Below are 19,674 nucleotides of genomic sequence, written 5' to 3'. Positions count from 1 at the left end.
CCCGTGCACACCCACCCTTTGCACATGCACCCTTGCACATGCACCCCTGCACACACACCTTTGCACAAGTGCCCGTGCACACGCACATTTGCACATGCACTTTTTGCATATGCACCCTTGCACAAGCGCCCGTGCACACCCACCCTTTGCACAAGCACCTCTGTGCACACGCACCTCTGTGCACGCGCCCTTGCACACGCACCCTTTGCACACGCACCTCTGTGCACGCGCCCTTGCACACGCAGCGCGGCCAGCACCGCCCCCCCCGCTCCGCGCGCTCCCTCCTCCCCGAGGGGGGGCGTGTCCTCCCTGCCCCTCCCACCACCCCCCGTGCCCGTCCCCGCCCCCCCCGCCGCAGTCCCCGCCCCCTCCCGCGCCGGCTCCGCCCCCCGCCCGCCCCCGCGCCGGGCGCCCGCGGCCGCTGCGCGCTATAAGAGGCGGCGCGGGCGGCGGGGCCGCAGCGGGCGCGGCGCGGGAGCGAGATGAGCAGCGCCGGCGCCGCTGCAAGATGCTGGATGGACACGTCCTGCTCGGATGGCTCTGCTCCTGCGCGCTCCTAGGGCTGCTCGCCTGCGCCCCGCGGCCCGCCGCCGCGTACTTCGGGTACGTGCCCTCCCCGCCGCGCCGCTGCTTTAGGCACTTTTGGGCTCCTTTTGCTCTGTTTTGCATCCGCAGCGTGCGCAAGGTTTTTTTTCTTTTTTTTTTTTTCTTTTATTTTTTTCTTTCGTGCCCCCGGTGCAGGTGCCGCTTTACAGCGGCGGGGCTGGGTGCAGGACGGAGCCGGGCGGCTCCGCGGTGCCGCTCCTGCGGGCGCGCGACCCACCGCGCCCTCCCGGCGAGCGCTGCTTGTCCCTGTCCGGCGCTGTCACCGCTTCCCGGCGCTGTCACCACTCCCCGGTCACCTGCGCGAGCAGCGAGGACAACTCTGCTTCCCGCAAGCCCCGGTGGCAGCGCGGGCGCGGAGGGGACCCGGCTGCAGGTGCCCTTGTGCTGGGAGCCTTCTGTCCCGCATAGACGTGGGGGACTGTCAACCTATCTTTACTCCACGATGAGCTTGGCGCGTGGCTAAATCCCGCTTTTTTTCCCCTCTTCCAACCCTGGCGCTTGCAAGTGGTCCCCAAAATGAGCCGCTTTTAGGCAGGGAGGACGGGGGTGACTTTGCGCCGCATCCCGGCGCGCCCCGTCCCGTCGCCGCTCACCTGCGCGCGGCGCCGCGGAGCGGCCGCCAGGGGGCGCCGCCAGCCCGGGCCGCGGCGCGCAGGTGGACGGGGCGCCCCCGACGTCTTCACCGCACCCGATTCCCCCTTTATTTGCCCCAAATCGCTCTCCCATCGTGAGCCTTTTCTCCCGCCTGGCTCCTCTTTCTGCTTGTGTGTTTTTGCGCCTTTTTTCTCCCCTCCCCTATACCGGGGGGGCTGCCCAGCCTGCAGTGCTTGGGGAGGCTCATGCTGCGCATACTGCTGTGCTTTGGTCACTGTGGGGTCTCTATAAATGATGTTTTGGTTCTTTCTCTGCTTTAAAAGACCTGTTCTGAAGGTGGTCGGCTCACGGGGGTGAGGTGGGGAGGATGTGAATGCCCTGATTGCTGTGGTGCTCACCAAATTGTTTGAACTTAGGGATAACTTTTGGTCTGGTTCAGGATGTTGTGTTGTGACCGCTGGTAGGAGCCACTGGACCAGCTCCGTGGAAGGTTTTACCAGACTTGAGGTCTCTCCCCCACACACACGCTCCTTTCCAGTAAAACAAATCCTGGTGTTGAGGCTTGTCTGTTTGCCTGTGGTCTGGCAAAGCTTTCCAAACACCGCTGCTCGTCTCTGCCATTCCCGTCTTGAGAAGGGCTTAGCTTCCTGCTTCTGAGGTTGGTGTGTGAGGGAACACCATCACCCCTGTGCGCGATGGCTTTAGGAAACTGCCTGGTCCCCCTCTGCAGTGCACTGAGCATGGTGCTGAGCTGCCTATCTGCTGAGGACCATAGATACCAGGTGCTTATACTGCTGCTTTGTGGAGTTGGCTTTAACTCTGTGCTGCTGGTAGCAGCTGTAATGCAGCAGGTAACTCCATTCCAGTTAACTGCTTCGGGGATTTCTCTTCTGGCGGGTGTATTTTAGCAGGGAGGGGGCTGTCAGGTCTGGTGCCCTACCTGTTTCAGGCTATTCCCTGCCCCAAGCCACTTCTGGGGCAGCTGCTGCTCTTTTCACCTTGATTTGAGGCTCCCTATCTAAGGAGGGCAGGAGGAGACTCTGCCAGATGTCTGTCCCAGCCCTGTGGAGCATGGGGAAGGTTGCTTATGTGAGGTATCTCTCTGGGTTGGGCCCCAACAAAGGCTCAGCATCTGCTAATCTCACTTGGCTAAGGAGCCTAAACCAGCAATCACACTTGCTGAGCTTCTGGGGACACTGGAGAATATTCAGGGCTGAGGTCCAGGGTCCTCACTAATGCCTTGTGAGATGTGATCCAACAAGTGTATGGAAGAGGAGCTGCCCCTTGCAGGCATCACTCATAAGGAAAGTGGTAGGTTCTTACCCCCCATATCTGCTCCCATGGGGCTCTTAATGCCTCTGCAGATGCCTTCTGGTGGCTGGTGTCAACTCCACTCATTACAGCACTTCCCATATGGATGTTGCTGCAGGAATGGGGGACCTCCAGGTGAGGAGTGACCTCAGTATCTGTCATCCTAATCTTGAAAAATTGGAGACTTTGGTGCGACCATAGCAGAGGGTGGGGGAGGGCAACCTGGATGCATCCCCCTTGGCTTGGGGACTGTGATAAAGATGACTTGATTGATGAAGTGTCCTAGGCAGGGAGAAAGGATGCTCCTTCTCGGTCCAAGGAGCTAGTGAGTGTCCTGGCACCCCTTGATGGCCTGTGAGACCCTCTGCTCTGTGGGCTCTTGCCCCCATGGTGGGGAGCAGGGATCAATGGGTGGCCGTGTTAAGCAGATGTCATATTGCAGCTCCTGCTTAGCTGCCCTGCTCTGCTGGCAATGGGGGGATAGGGACAGCTGTGGGTGATCCCTTCCCCCCCGCTTCACTCCCCCACGTCTTATTTCGGGGAAAGAATTTGGTGTTTCCAAATGTGTGGCCTGCCTGGGAATTAGTGCGTGGGGACAGGAGCGGGGCATGGTTACATGATAACGAGATTGTGTCAGCATGTAGTTATGTCTGGGGCTGCCCTCTGGGGCTGCCCCCTGGGGCAGCAGGCGGGTCAGAAGGGGGGCTGGAGCGGGGTCTGGGCAGTGCTGGGGTGGGAAGGCCCTGGGATGGGGGTGTTCCCCTCTGGTGGTGGCTCAGAGGGGTTTGCAAACAGCCAGAAAAAGCAAATAAATGCTCTAAGCCAAAGGCATGCACTGAAGATGATGCCCCACTGCTGTGGGGCAGAGGAAGGTTCAGGTTTGTTCTCTTGCCTGCAGGTGGGTAGCATCCTACTCCAGGCTTGGTGCTGCTTCTCTTCCTATAGAGAAGCAGGTTCTTGCAGCTGGTGTGATGCTCATCCAACTGAGTGGTGAGTGGAGTCCCCAGGCAGCTGCTCCCAAGGGGCTCGTTAGCCCTGGTTAATGGAAAGCAGCTGGAAGAGGCTGGATGGGGGGATGCTGTGATGTTGCACCTCTTGCCTGATATAAGGCTGTTCCTGCTTATAGGGGAGGCAGCGGGCTGGCAAAACTGGAGTAGGATTTAATGGGCTGCTGCTGACTCCAGGTCACTCAGCAGCTTCCCTGGGGATGCCTGAGGGATAAGGGCATGTTTTAGGATAGGAGTATTTCTGACAGTGGCACTGGTTGAGTCATACCAGAGGGGGAAGCATTGCCTTGAGATGAGTGCTGGCCAAGCCTGGCTGGCTGAGATGCACTTGCTGCTCCAAGAGCCAGTCTGCTGTTCTGCTTGGGCATCTCCTCTGCGGCTGGGCTGCCTTAAAACTAATTTGCACCATACTGCAATCAGCGGAGGGGGATAGCTTGGAGCAGCCCCAGACTGCTGGGATCCTGGGATAAGCATTGCATTTTGCTTTCCTCCCTGTTCTGCTGCTTTGGTGACTTGTGAGCTTTGGGTGCATGGTCCCTTGCCTCTGTGTGCTCTGATTACAGACTGGTTTTTATTTAGATGCCCCCCAAAATCAGGGGGAACCCACAAGAAGTGAGTTCCTTACAGCATGGAGCTTGTTTTCCTTTCCTCCCACTGCAGGAGGAGCTGAAGCTGATCCGCTCCCTCTGCACACACTTGTCAAGCCCCGGTAGTAATGTTACAAGTGGCTCATGCTCACATAGTGTTTATATTGACAGATTGCAATGTTCTTCATAAATGTAACTGATCTGCACCCTGCACGCAGGCAGTGGGAACCCTTAAATGCTTGCATGGGGGAGAGGGAGGGAGGGGAAGCATAGCTTGCCCTAATTTACCAACCTGGCTACTGAGAGCAGCACTGCTACTGCACAGTGGGGTGTTTTTGGTGTGGGAAGTGTAATCTGTTTTTGCTCCCCCTTGCAGGTGCAGGGTAGGTAATATCAGTTAGGTGCTGCTGGGGTGGAAATGTTGCATGTGTGCTGGTTCAGGGCTTAATTCTGCAAAAAAAAAAAAAACCCCTCACCTTGTGAACATAAGGCTTGTGACTTGAGGGTTCAGTGACCACCCTGATGGTTGCAACCCCTTTAGTGGCCTTAGAATTAGCAGGGGTATGTGGGGGCGCCTTGCAAGTGCGCAGAATTGTCCTGATTTTACTGTCTCCAGTAAAATCGAGCTCTCCGGTGCCGGCATGTTGTGCTTTCCAGCCGCAGCAGCCTGTGGCTGTGCTGGACGCGAGCGTGGCCGCTGCCTATGGAGCGTTTCTCTGCCTGTCACTGGATGGTGGTGTGGAGCTCCGGGCTGCGTGCGAGCTCCTCGGGAGCAGCCGGGATGCCAGGCCGCAGCGTGCGGGCTCCCCGAGCCCCTGGCGCGCGCTGAGACGGCGCAGCTGCCTCTTGGCACGACCTGCATCCAGACGCAGGCTGCAGAGGGAGGAATGTTGCATGCAGGAGCACAGCTGGAGCAGAGGCAGGAGGCGGCCGGAGGGGCAGCTTGGATGTCCCACTGCAGGGCATTGGCTCATCTGCTTCTCTGGAGCCTGAGGCTCACTAAAGGTGTTGTCTTTTGCATATAAAACATGGGCTATTCCTCTGCTTCTGCCCATCTGGGTGAATTGTCATATCAGTCTGACTCCCCTCTGGCTTTTCTGCCAACTTTGGCCTTTCTTGGTGAATTCAAAACCTTTTTTTTTTTTTTTAACCTCCATTGCTTTGTAGAGGGAACTCATGCACAGAAGCATTTGCTTTCTAGATGTTTACAGGCAGTGCTCTAAGTGATGGATGTAGTGCCATGAAAGGTGAAGAAGCCCAGGAGCACTTGGAAAAACAACTAGTTTGGCATATGCAGAGCTGCTTCATCAGCCCTGGGGACCTGGAACTGTCCCCAGTTGGCCTGGGCGGTACCTGAAATCTCCCGGTGCCTGGGGTGTGATCAATGAGCAGTGTCAAAACCCTATTCAGGCAGGAATTAGTATGGCTTGGATCCAAGCATGGCTTGGATCCATGTCCTGGCTTGTCACAACTGCCACATGCCTCCATTTCCCTTATCTGGAAGGGGCCATGGCACCCATCTCTGGTGTACAACTTGTCCATGTACAGCTCTCTGTCCAAATGTGCTTTTTTGGTGGTGCACCTATGGTATAGGTGATTACTGAGGGGGTAAAAAAGGTACCTAGTTATAAAAATGAATCCCATAACCTGGGAAAGCAGGAGGACACAAGATGCTTTCTGTAGTGCAGCTGGTGATGCAGAGTTAGGGGCCAGGCATCTGCAAGACTCTGGTTTCCTGGTGAAAGGCCTGGTCAATGATTAACTGGCTTTTTGGAAACTGCTAACAGCAGTAAAAGGGAGTCCAGCCCCACATCCCCAACACAGAAAGCCCATGAGTGTTTAATAATTAAAGGCCTTTTGCTTTATCACAGTGTAATGAGAATTGCCCTAGGCTTATTCAGTGCTAGGTAATTGAATTAGTTTGTAGGGCTGGGGAGGGGAATGGTTGAGTAAATGCCTAAAAGGACCAACTATGATGCTCCTTAGTCTAAATCTTTCCAAGTAGATTGGGTTTTGGCTTTCCCTGTCTGCTTAATCACTGTGCTGGTAGACTTCATGGTGCACTTGACTGAGTGAAGGTTTGCTTTTCCTTGTGAAGTGATGAAATTTAAGGGAGGAGGCATTGACCTAATGAGCATCACCAGCAATCCCAGTGCTGGGCTGGTTGAATGGCCATGGGGTCTCCTATGGTGGAACCTAGGAAGACCAGCTTGGAGCATGTGCAAGTCTCTTTAAACAAGGCAACTTAGGCTAGATGGAGTTCTGAAACTTTCCAGAGATGCCACAAGAGAGTCTAGATTGGAGTATTTCTATGGAGGAAGCCATGAGCTGCAGTGTGGAACCTTCAAGAATTATTAGATATGAGGACCATGAATACAAATGGGACAACTCCTATCCTCATATTTAAAGCATGGCAGGGAACCCAATACATTATTTCTAGCAGATCAAGACACTTCTAAAGGCTCCTTTGACCATTTTGTGCTTAACCATAGGCACTACAGCTGCCAGGAGATGGTACTCCTGGGTGGTATGGCACTTAGCGAAGTGTATGTACTACATACACACTTTCACCCCCAATTTCTGAGTGCCCAGGTGGTAACCTGCTAGGTTCCCAGTGCTTCCTTCAAGGCATATGGGGTTTGTTTTTCGAAGCAATCAGGAAGTCTTGTGTGCCTGGCCCTGCTGACTGCAGCCATGCTGAGCTGCTGGCTCCTCTCCATAACTAAGCAGCCTCTCTCTGTACAGCCAGACGAATTCTCTGGTGGCTTGTAGCATGTTAATGCAATTGGTTTCTCAGTCTGAGAAGCCCTAACAAGCACAGGGACCAGCTGCCTGCTTGTTAATGATACTGTGAAAACATGGATGGAGGGCTACTGTCCCTTGTATGGGATGCAACTGTGGCGAGAACTGTGGATCTTGGAGCAACACAGGCAGCCTGGGCATGACATGTCCTCCTGAGCTAAGGACCCAGCTCAGACCACGCTGAGTAGCAGGAAACTGTTATGCTGAATGGAAAGGGTTAACAATTTAGAAGTTGATCTTTGAGGCCTTGTTTCAAGGCTTTCCCCTTTTTCCCCCTGTTTTTAACTGTGCTTTTTAAGGCTTCCTCAGAGTTTGGCTGTAAGTGCTAATGAGTCTTATCTCTTAAGATACTGTCCTAAAATACACTTATGAAGTTTATCAGCTTGGTAAGGTTTACACTTTATTGTAATGCATGTTTGCACTGTGCTAAGTAGAACAGTATTTTGTGACTACATGGATAAACACAGCAATTTAACTTCAGGGATTTGCCTTAGCTAATAGAGAAACTAATTCTGAGTTTTTCCCCCCTCAGTTTTTGGTTCACTTTTTTTTTTTCTTTGCAAACAGCTCCTGAACATGCTATGTGGTCTTCATGTCTGCTTGTGAGATTAAATTATTCTTCTGGAAGCTGGGTGAATTCTTTTTTTGCAGATTCAGTTGCTGACAATCCCTTCCTTAGAGGGGAAGGGAAATAACAGGTTAATCTTGAACCTGTCTGTTGCAAGCAAATCAAGAACATGGCTCTTCTATGTGTCTACTGTAGAACATGTATCTAGCACTAATGCTCTGAGCTGGTGCTGACTTGGAAGGTAGTGTGGTGCATGCTGTTCATGGCAATGAGATGACAAGCACTGTGCATGAATTTTATGAGCAGATCCATTTGGCCTAGGTCATTAGCAGTAGCAGTTAATTAGAGCCAGATGCTTATGAAGTTTAGTGAAAGCCCTATCTTGCCCTGTCTGTTCATCTGCTTTGCACTGGGTTTTGGATCAGGATCCAAATCCTGCACCTGCTTTGTTTGGGTTGACTAGAGACCTTCCCAGAGCAATCAATGGGTTCAGCTGAGCTCCCTGTTGGAAGCAGCCTTACCCAGCCAAGTGATGCAGCTGTGGAGCTCACCTGCTGTTCTGCAAGCATCTCTGCCCCAGCTTTCCTGCCCATCTCCAGCAAGAAATCCTATCCCCAAGCTCAGAAACCCTTGGGGGACAGCCCACCAGAACTGATACTTTAAGCAAAACAAGTCAGGTCTTTTAAATAATCTTGACAAAATTCTTTCCTAGTACTAATCCTCTTCCAGTGAAAGGTGAGAGCTCCGAATACCTGGCAAGCTAATAGCGCAGCTCTTTCTACATCCCTGGGCCTCTCTGTAATCAAAGGTGAGGGGGGCAGGGATGTTTTAATCCCCTGCCAAAGATAAATCTCCTGCTGGGAGCTAGCAGGGAGTTATTTCCCAGTCTGTGGTTAGGAAGGCCAGAGGTGAAACAGCCACTTGAGCTGAATTGCAGGTCTAACCAAAGATCCAATGCTTCCTTTGGCTCATCAGCTCAACTGTGTTGCATCCCTGATGACTGTTTCTATCTTCTGGCTTGTCCTGTGTTGACTCTGGAAATCCAGAGGCTTAGCATGAGCTTGAAGAGGACAAACTGAAGAGCTTTTCTTGGGAGAGTGGCAATGGGACTAAAAGCCTTGAGCAATCCATGCTGCCACTACTGTGTGCCTATGCTACTTGTCTATTTGAAGTCAGAATATCCATGCTGAATTTTGTAGCAGTAGCTGATGAAAAGGTTTAATAGGTGGAGACCTGTCTGGTACAGGAGAGACTTTGTGCCAGACAGCAGATCTTTGGAGAAGACCCATAATAGCTGAAGGGTAGGAAGAAAAGACCCCATTCCTTAGGCACTTTGCTGTAGACAGGGAGAACCTCAGGTGGATGGATAGTGGATCCTGATCTGCCTAGAGGCTGTCTGGGCTTGCATGGGAGTGCAGTACAAGCCAGTGAGCTGCTGCCAGGGATGCTGGTCAGATGGGTAATGATGTGTCTTTTTGGGGTGATACAGTGCTCTGATTATGCAGGAGTTAACTGTTCCTTTTTGCAGCAATGCTGGGCTGCTGAAAAAGTGTGATTTACTGCTTAGTGATCTCTAAAATGCTAACAAAGCAGGAAACCTTCCCTTCCCTTAACTTTAACCTGCAGACTTGGCAGCAAGGCATGCCTTACAGGCAAGGTTGCATTTTGGGGGTGCAGCATGGCACCCAGTAACCCTCCAGCACATTATGGTAGGTGCACAGAACTCAGTGGCCTTGCATATAGACCTTGCATATTGCTCCTGCTACTGTCAGCTGCCTTCAGCTCTTCTGTTTACGTATCTAACTAAAACTTTAGGGCTGGTGAAGGAAGAAATCTGACCAGTGCAATGGAAACCTTCAATTCCCCGTGGTCCCAGGAGGAGAATAGTAGTTTCAGGCTGGAGTGAGGAATGAACTCCGCTTGTATGCTGCCTTGCCCATCCAGGAGGATCGGCCAGGAAAAACATCAACAGTTCCATTAAAAAGTCTGCTGGTTTGCTAAAGTAGTGGAATAAACATACCTGTAAGCATAACGGCCTGAACCGCACAGGAAACATTAACTGGAGTGAACACACGCAGGCTTGCTTCCTCTCCCCCTGGTATATTGAGCTGATAAAAACACTGTGCATCCATGGTTATGTGCAAATCAAACAGCAGCTGGGTGGATTATTCTTAGCTGGGGAAGGACCCGCTTGGATCAAGCGCTGAGGGGTTTGCTGCTTTCCTAGAAAGGCAAAACCATGCGATGCCTGCAGGGTGCTGGGGTTTAGGGGGGATGCCCAAGGTGGAGGTCCCAGCAGTAGAAACTGGGGTGAGATAGAGTTTGGGAGAGGGTTTAGCCATCTAAATGCCTCCCCTTCCCCATTTCAATAGGAAATTGTCTTTTCTTTTTTTTTTTTTTTTTTCCCAGCCAGAAAAAAGAAAAGCTGGGATGGAAACCAGTGGGGACAGCAAGTGACCAGCTAAGTTTAATACCCTGAGAACAGGCCGAGGTGGAAAGGAGAATACCAAATAAGTGATCCATGGTGGAAATAGCCTGAGAAATTCTCAGCTGAGCCTATTCCCTGGTGCCCCCATGACAGTGGAGACCTGGGAGCTTCTGTGGTCTTGGTGGAGTGAGAAGGGGTGCTGAGCACCAGGCATGGCCTAGTTGAGACACAGTGCCAGTGTTCTTGGAGCTGTATGTGAAAAAGCTCCTCCTTGGCTGTACTCAGCATACAGTCCAGAAAGAAAACACTTGGAAAATACCTTTAGTTGTAAGCAGATGGCACCTGTCAAGCACAAGTGGACATTTCTATTACAGTATTCTTATTTTAATGTCTTGGGCCACTTCCAGCCATTTCAGAGCAGAATAGCCCTGTTCTAGCTGTCCTCCCAGAGCAGCCCTCAAGGTAGATTGATGTGATCGTGTGCTGGAGATGGTCTCTGTGCTCCTAGGCCTCATCTGCACAGCCACTTAGCACAACTAATCTGAACTGACTTTTAAAGTGGATTAGTTCAATTACTCTTAACTAGCCCCTGGTGGAAGCGCACTCCTCCAGGATTAAAGAGCCTTAATTCACTTTAACATACTTGATTTCAGAGCAAATCAGCCTAAACTGAATTAAGAGCACTTTAGAGCCTTGTGTGGAGGCACTCCTTCAAAATTAATGTGGTTTAACCAACCCGCTTTGCATTCCTGTGCTCAGTTCATTCCAGTTAACGTTGCTCAAGTGTCCCCTTACAGATGGCTAATATAGTGAGCCTCCCAAATATAAAGCTGCAAACAGATTACCTAGGCTGGTGTGTGTGCCAGCTCCTGAATCTGCTGATTCAGTGCTTAAAACTGTCCAGCTGGGTTTCTTGGGAGCTGCTTGCTCTCCTTTGTCCAGCTTTTTCACTCTGCTTTTTTATTATTTTTTATTCTTCTAAACCAAACTGCTTGCTTTTTCACTTCAAAATGCAGGGCAGTGAGTTGCACTTTAACTGTCTTTAACTGCTGCCTTTAACCCTTGGAGTTAAATGGGATGACTTCACTAATAGCACATGCATCTTATTATTGCAATTTAACTCTCTAGGGGAAGGTGACCTGAGACCTTTGGTTGCTGCAGCTTATTAACTTATTTAATGCTATCAGCATCCTTGGGCTTCAGCTGGAACTGTAGATTTGCTGCTCTGGACCCAAATTTATTTGCCCTTGAGGGCCTGAGGTGGAGGTGGTTGCTGGGCACAGCTTTGTGCTGTCCCCGTGAAGGTGTCTGAGAGACAATGTCAAACCCAGCAACTCAGATGTGGTGACATCCTTCAGTTTCTTTAGCTCTAGGTTTTTCATAGCTCACCTGGCATGCTATGGAGAAGGGACTAGGCATCATGTATGGGCAAGGTGGGCATTCTGGCTTCCCACAGCAGGTCTGCAAACCATGCAGAGTCACCTTGAGCTACTTCAAAGCACCTGCTGTGCAGCTATGCAAAGCCCATGATTCCACTGGGGGCCACAAGGAAGCTGATGGAAAGATTCCCCAAAACTGTAAGCAGTTCCATTTTAACCAGGAGTGCAGAGATGTTTTGGGTCTGTTGGTTTTCTTTTTTTTTAATCTAGGGAGTGAAGGTGAAAACCCAGCTGTCTGTTGCCTCTGAATTATAAAATGGATGAAAGGCCCCTGTCTTCATATATTGGAAGCATTCCTGGCAGACACTTTCCCATCCTTTGCATGTCCTTTCAAAGACTTGATGGAAGATGCTCCACTGAGTCAGGCCACTTGCACTGGTGTCACACTTCTTGGCAGTGAAGTCTCACTCCAACTGTGGGTTTTCTCCTTTAAAACATGAGCTATAACCTCATCTTTAGTGTCTTTTCTCAAGATCCTCTGGATGCGCTGAAAAGAAAATGATTGCTAGGCATGTATCTCTTTACATAAACTTCTAATGTCTTAGAAGATACTGGGGTCTTGATGAGAGAAGTAAAAAGTTTTTTGGAGTTGGGGGGGAAGGAGGTGATGCTGTTGTATTGATCTAAGAGGGACACTAATGCAACCTGCCAAACTACCTTCTGCAAAGCCTCTGCTTGTCCTAGGAGTGTCTGGGCAAGGCTGGAATCCTTCTGAAGTTGCTTTTTGAAGGCCTCTTGGTTGGGGCTGTGCTTGTGAGAAGCAGCTTTTCAGAAGGAGGCAACAAGTGCAGCTGTAGATGCTGAGGGTAATGTTACCCCATGAAGTGAGCCTGACTCCCCTGAGGAATTGTCACCCCTCTTTGCAAGGAACTGGAAGTGAGGATCTGTACTTGCTAACTGATTTCTTGCCTCTCTTGGGGATTCCACCCCTATTCAAAGCCTTCAGCCAAAAGTTTAGACTTCAGGCAGCTGGTTTTGATTGAGTTTGTAACCATCAATTAAGGGGAAGTTAATGACCTGCCCCTTTGAGGTGGGAGTTGCTCACAATCAAAGCTCAAGCCATACTGTGACTTTCCTTCTTTCGGAGTCCCCCAGGGTGGTGGCAGGGAGCTCCAGAGCTACTTTTGTGAGCAAAAGTACTGAAAAACTAAATCTAAGATCTCCTTAGATTCATGAACAGGGAACACTTGGTGCATTTGTCTGAGAGCCTTCATGTATGGAGCTAACTTTCCCAACAGAGAGCCTTAAATAATACAAATAAAGAGGAAGGTCATGTATAGAGGAAGGGCATGTGGAACCTGCACTACACATGAGATCAGTAGCCCTTTCCTCCCTGGATGTTTTGTAGGGAGTTGCACCCTCTTTTAATAAGGTTTTGCTGCAGAGTATGCATGTGCACATGCAGAACACACTGTAAGACTAATTAGTTTGTTGCATCTACATACTGCACACCAGAGCAGAGCTGCAGGGGTACCATGTGTAGAGAACTTGGACAGATAGAATCACATTGTGCAGGAGAGATGGGGAATTGGGAGTTTCAGGATTCTCTGCTGTATTTTTGGTCAGTGCTTGAGCAGAGCTAAGCAAGGCTGCTCCTTGCTTGTTTTTGGTGGAGCTGAGGTTGGCCTGCTCTCCCTGGAGATAGCTGAAGTGACCCAAGTGAGGGGGAAGTGCTACTTAATCTGTTGGGCTGTTAACTCCTTTTTAAAAAGAACTCAATTGCCCTAAAATTGAGTTGATTAGTGGTAGAGGGAATTTAGCAGTATCTGCTGGAGACCCCTTGCTGGTATGGTCCTCTTGTGAGTCAGAGGGCCAGTGCGTTGCTAGAGAGATAATTCATAAGTCCTAGCTGCAGTGGCTCCAAGATGTGAGAGTGCAATGTGAGGAGGTGGAAGGTTGTAGAGCCTGATCTTGCATGAGAAAGACCAAGACATTTTGGGAGGGTGTGAGAAGAAACGTTTTGTAAACCTTCTTCCTCGCTCAAACATTTTCAGTAATAGAGCTGTTTGAGGTATGCAGCATCAACAACTAGAGAGTCTGGTTCACTGAAAACCTTTGACTTTGTAGTGTCTTGTGTGCTGCCTGGTGGCCTTGGAGGATCTGAGCTGGCTCCTGAAACAGCAGTTTGAGGAGATATTGAGAAGAAATGAATCTTTAAAATGCTTAATTCTCTAAAATCTACTGGCAGAACAAGTTACATAAGGCTCTTAATGGTGCCTTTCATTTGCTTGTCCTCAAAGCACTTGCCAAAGGTGGTCAATATCATGATCCAATTTTGCTTGGGAAACTAAGACATAGAGCAGTGAAGGGATTTGCCTACAGTTATTTGAGAGGCACTGTTAAGGGACAGAACATGGATTCTTGGTCCTGTGCTTCTCCTTGTTAGCAGCTTGCTTTGGTGTCTTGTCTCTCCTATGTGATAGGAAGGACTGGCCAGGACAACTTTGGATGATGTGGTTCACTTCATCCTAGGTTTTGAACCAGAGTTAGATAAGTCAATTTGAGATGTGACTCCTCTCATTATGCATTGCTAAAACCATGAGGCAGAATGGCAAAGGAGTGAGAGCTGCTAGAGTGGCTCTTAATCAGCTCTCAAATGAGCTAAAAGGAACCAGGTGGGTTATTGGTGCAAATGGTCTATGGCCTTTTCTGATTTCAGACTGATACACACAAACCTTCACAGTTGACTTTTTGCTTCAGTCAAGCAAGGAGTAAGAGGAGAGGATGACTGCAGATATGTTGAACCTAATTAAATTTAATGTGGCACCTTTCACAGAAAGATGGACTTTTCTAAAAATTCACAACACTAGAAATTGCTATCCTGTGTTGTGGGATTTTTATACATCCTGCTTAATGGGTTCAGACTGGAACATTTCCTGATCTCTTGCTGCCCTGTTTTTGACAGCCTGTGGGCACCCTGCGGACTGCTGCATTTTGATGCCAATATAATGTGGGAAGGATTTTCCATTTTTAATTGTTTCTTTCCTAGCTCACTTCTAAAGCAACTCTAATTCCATATTACCCTAATTGTGATATGCAAATTTTAAAAGGAAACTTGTTGCCAATGTATTTTAAGACTCTTATGGGCAAGCAGCTCCCTACATAACATGATAAATCTGGACAGCTTTTCTCACCAAGGAAAACAAAAAGCTTTCCAAATTGAGAAAATTATGTAAGGAAAATCCGATGAGTGTTCTCTAAAATTAAACCTGCCTAACAAGCTGTAGTGTCTTCAGTGTGAAACCAATGAAGACTATTTGGGGGAGGCTGTAAAATCTTGCCTGTGGGTTGTCCATTAGTGTTCCAAAATTCTCTCTATCCATTATTCCAACTTTTCCATTTGATGCAACCAAATGTGTGCAGGAACATAAAGCTGTTGGGGTCCATGCTTATCCTGAGACCAACACTGTGATCAAGGAGCAACTGAAGTTTCACCCAGGAGGTTCACAGAAGCATTGCTCACTCATACTCTACCCCCATACACCTTCTGCCATGCAGCATCCTGCTCGAAGGTGTGACTTTGCAGCTTGGTGTGGTTCCACTGTGGAGGAGTGATGTGCTGTCCTATCATCTGAGACCACAGGTGTCTGGTATGAGCATCTGAAGCATGGATTTAACAAACTGTGTTATGTGCTCTAGACAAATTCTTGCCCCCCATCCCCTTTGGAGAGGGTTAGTGTTTGCTTCCAGGGATGTGACCGTATCCATGAGACTTCCCCATGGGAAATGTGGTGCTGGAGTCTGTTCCTATTTGTGGTGGGAGAAGGGAATGCTCTTCTGTGTGCTGCTGCTAGCACAGTATTTCCAGCCATTTCAAGATACATTACATATGTAGATGAGGCACTTAAGGACATGATTTTGCAGGCGTGGTGGTGATGGGTTTATGGTTGGACTTGATCTTGAAGGTCTTTTCCAACCATAATGATTCTATGATTAAAGAGGTGCTTGACCTCTTTGCTGGCATTTATGCTGAGCAGGTTTTCAGCTGTTGATAGACTGGGATGATCTCAATGGGTTCATGGCACTTCCCCAATAAGATTTTCCAGGTGCTTCTATCTGGCATCCAGGAGAATACCTCAGTGTTGTGCTTTTAGTTCTTGTTATGTCCAATACATCTGTCAACTCAGAGGTGCACAAGGCATTTCCATCGGGGGAAAAATCTCTCATAACTGTCTTGCTCTTATTTGCAGACTGATGACAGGTTTCTAGCAAACATGTGAAACATTTGTTGGTGTTGCTATCCTTTCCCTTTGCCTGAATTGCTTTCCTCCTTGGCCCGAGGTCTCGCAGAGTTCTTTCAGCCAGGAGTCAATGAAATCATAAATGTATAAAATACCAGGTAGATAAACATTTTAGTTGCACAAATACTTCAATCTAAATGTTTTCCAAGGCCCTCCATCAAGGAGGATCAGCCAGTAACAGCATCTGAAAGGTCATAACCTTGATCCTGTTTGCTGTGATCTTCAAGATGCTAAACGTGTGTGAAAGCTTCAGCAGAAGGCTTGACATGCCACTGCTGTTCTCTAAGGCTACAGGGAGCATCTGTGTGTCCTGTTAGGCTTTGGACTTGCATCTTGGAGCTCTGCCTGCCAGTATTAGCTATTGTGATAACGTTGCCTGGAGCGCCCAAATGTGACATGTATCAACTGGCATTTTGGCAGCACTAAGTGTAAGATTTTTTTTTGCAATGTTGGTTTATATCTTTTTTTCTCAAGTGTGTGAATTACTGTTATGATTTATTTTCAAGCTGGAACTTTGCTTTTATCACTTAAAAGGCCTCCAAGTTTCCAAAGTATTTTTATAACTAGTTGTAAACTTTTTCACTTGGAGGAAAACTCCAAGTGTGAAGTATACTGCTCATTCACACAGAAATTACATGTTACAGAGCTCTAGTAGAAAGGTGTACTCTCATCTGCTAGGCCCAACTTTACCAAACAAATGGGAGCTGCAGCGAGGAAAGTTGGTAATTACCTTTCACCAGCTCCAGAATGGAACTGGGTTTGTTGCTGAAACATGAAGACTATCAACATGGATATCTTTTGGTGAAAATCTGAGAAATCATGAGCATAGGAAACTAGTTTGAGTGCTTCCTTAATTCTCTGATAGGAGAGGAGGAAATTAACTGGTATGTACTTGCACTAGTGTTTTTCTTAATTTAAGAGCAGTAGATTTGGGCTATTTCTCCCTTCTCTCCTTGTGGTTTGAGATCTACTGGTCAGCCTGGCACAAAAAAAGTGTCTTGTAAGCTGTTCCTTTGCTATAAAATATCTTTCTTGGACTCCAGCTTGAGCATTGCCTGTTGCTCTAGCTTCATATGCAAGTTACATGCTGCTGCTGGGGCACTGTGAACCGCTGCTATTTTGGGGCTGCAGAGGAGTAAACTTGAGGGATTCCTTTCTCCACTGTGGAGTTCTGCTGCCCTCGTTCCTGTGGTTTGGCCCATGGAGATGGAAGTGTAACCCATGCATGCTGTTCCTCAGCTAAGTGAGGTGTGAGACCTGTGGGTTATTTCCCTCAGGGGACAGGTTGGGCAATGCTGGATGTCTCAGTAACCTCTAGGAGGTTGGTGGGAGCCTTGCTCAAAAGGCATGAGCCACTGCAGGGACAAGGAACGAGGGCTGGGGGTGGGACGGTTTTCTTGATGCCAAGCCAACTGGAAAGTCTCAAACGCAGACGAAGAAAGGGGAAGTCATCTGATACCGTCTACCAGGGAAGGACGTACAATCTAAGAGGAGGGACGTAGCCAAGTTTTGTCGTGGTGATATAGAATTTCAGCTTGGAATTAAATAGCAGTGCTGTTTTCCAGTGATTTACTTAAAGCTCTGAGACTTCTAATTGGGTTTGTAGAGAGAAAAAAAGACCCCTGGAGATATCCTGTCTTAATGTATATTTCTGTTACTTTTTTAAGCTTAAACCTTCTTGAATTTCCTAATTATTACCCTTCAAGTTGCATTCATATCTGTCATTCAAACATGCATTGCAACAGGGTTTGAAGACAAACAAAATTCACATCGAGTTGTTGGTTTAATCAACTTTGAATTTCTTTTGCCTTAACTTCTGTGTATTATCTAGGACTCGAGCACTGAGTGGACAGCTCAGGTCCTGCCTTCCCAGTACCATGAAAAAACCAGCTGGGGAAACATTTTTGCTCTTTGAAACCTCAGTGTTAATCTTGCTTTGCTATCACTGCCCTTGTATTCCCCCCCCACCAAGATATCACTGTATATTTGAGTGCCCTCACAGCATTTGGATTAGATGCTACCAATTTCACTGTTTCAGTGTGCCAGCTCTAATTTGGATGGGTTTCTTAGTTATGTCCTGCATCGTCTTGGGGTGATGACTCAGTCTCCAGACCCACTGAAAGAGGTGGGATGTGAGAATTGTAAAACAAGCCTACATCTGTTTAAAAGACAGATGGAAACTCCATTGGAGGCTGGAGCTGTTCTAGTTGTGAATAGCTCTAATGAGCATTTGTTGATAGACTAGTCTAGGTGACAGTTCTTGATATACACTCTTATGATTTATTGAGTACATGAACTAAACTAAAAAAGGCACAGGTTTGTTCGCAAAGTCCTATGATTGCTCATGGAATATGCCCAACATGGTTTTATTTTTTCCTATTTGCAGTATGTCGGACAAATTTCTCCTGCACTAAAACATGGCCACAAATGGCTTTATTTGGTTGTTTGTACATGCCAGAGGAGCTCTCTAGCCTATGTACCCTCCCCAGGTATAGACTGGAGTCTGAGTGACTTGCACAGCCCTTGTAGGGCTGAAGACTTTGGCCAATGTGTGACAGCTGAATGCTGCTACCAAAAAGTACCTGCAAATGAATGCAAAAGCAGGTGTTTCATCCACCTGGAGATGCTTTTTAATATGGAATTACTGCTAGTGTTGGGTTGCAGAGTTACACAGGGGAAACTTCTGGGATGAGCTATATGAATAATCTAAATCATCTCCTCTGTGTGCACACACTACAATAGCATTTTGTTTCAGGACTGTATGCAACTTTTGTTCTGCAAAATTCTTGCCTTTTTAAGTGAATTGGCAATTACTAAATATTTCTCTTTACCATTCTCATGAACTGTGTGACCTCAAGGCTTATTGAGATCACATTATGGAGATTCTGTACTCTACTGAAAACACTTGTTTTCTCATGGGTGTTTTAAAGATGCCATCTGAGACAAAGAGCTTAAGGAGAGCATGAACAAGAATCTTCTAATCTAGAGCATCCATGATGATGCTGAAAATCAATTTTCTTTTCATTATTTCTGGGTACTTAGAAATATTATAGGGCATCCTGTGTTTAGTTGTTACTAGGGAAACCCAAAGGCTCAGTACCTGGAAAACGGGATGTGCTAATGACTTATGAATGGCTATGAAAGCTATTTGACAGACTTTGGTATCACATCATTGCTGGAATGGGTTCCAGCTCCCCACTGTAGCACTCATAAAACCACAGTCTGTTCTTCCTGTGGTCCTCTACCTCCTTTCCATCTAGTCTTCCTCAGAAAATGAAGACAAAATGGGAATCTGTAAAGGAATATTTCTCATTCATGGAGTAAAGCAATGCTGCTTTGCAGAAGACTTTTGCATACAGTTGGTAGTGCAAATTGTTTTCCTAATGCATACTCAATTATGCTGATGTTTCCAGATCCTTGAATGACTGAATTCTGAGTAATCTGTGTATAACAATTATGTTCTTTTTTCACTTCTCGCCCTTGAGTTGACAAGGAGCAGCATAAATATAAAACTTCTAAATTTTTACTTCATTGCTGTTTCTCATATGGACTAATGCATTCTGAATTCAAAAAGTTTAGGAATAGGTATCATGACTAATTCAATTATGCAATTATGTCAGCTAAATGCCTTTGCAAATCTGGGAAAACTGATCACCCATTTTTGGGCTAGGAGATGAGTCATCTGTTTTCAGACCACAAAGCAATTTATTCTATAACTCAAAGTATGAGTAGGTCACTATAGTAGAGTTGAATGTATGAAGTGCCCTGGTTGGATTTTGTTCTTTGCTATTGGTCACCTCCCAAAGATGTAGATTCATGGGACACTTCTCTGCCAGAGTTTCTGACCTCACTGTAGTTTTTCACAGCTTATACTTCAAGTTCTTGGTTTGTCTGGAACATGATCCTTTTAAAAGGAAAAGCCTACAGTGTGGATTTGTGGAAGTGGACTCACAGAAGTTTAAGGTAGTAAAACTAATTAGAAGGAAATGGGATGTAATTTCCTTCTTCCTCAAGCTTTTTAGCATTCTATTCTGCATTAGATACATGGTTGTTGCACTGTCATATTGATCCCAGTCAATCCTTGCAAGATG

The 19,674-nt window shown here is 47.8% G+C and overlaps 1 protein-coding gene across 1 annotated transcript in view; it reads left to right on the top strand.

Annotated features, from left to right (window-relative positions):
* Positions 1 to 473: 473 nt before the first annotated feature.
* The window catches only part of WNT9A (Wnt family member 9A), a 47,540-nt gene continuing 28,339 nt past the window's right edge, over positions 474 to 19,674 (top strand). The window contains 1 exon segment of the mRNA XM_088535041.1: positions 474 to 603. Coding sequence (XP_088391167.1) covers positions 509 to 603 — 95 coding nt within the window. The 5' untranslated portion in view covers positions 474 to 508.

Source organism: Tinamus guttatus, unplaced genomic scaffold (genome assembly GCF_059628265.1).
Source record: "Tinamus guttatus ecotype Peru unplaced genomic scaffold, ASM5962826v1 Tinamus_guttatus_pri_ptg000605l, whole genome shotgun sequence".
Lineage (NCBI taxonomy): Eukaryota > Metazoa > Chordata > Aves > Tinamiformes > Tinamidae > Tinamus > Tinamus guttatus.
This window is presented reverse-complemented; position numbering and strand designations above follow the sequence as displayed.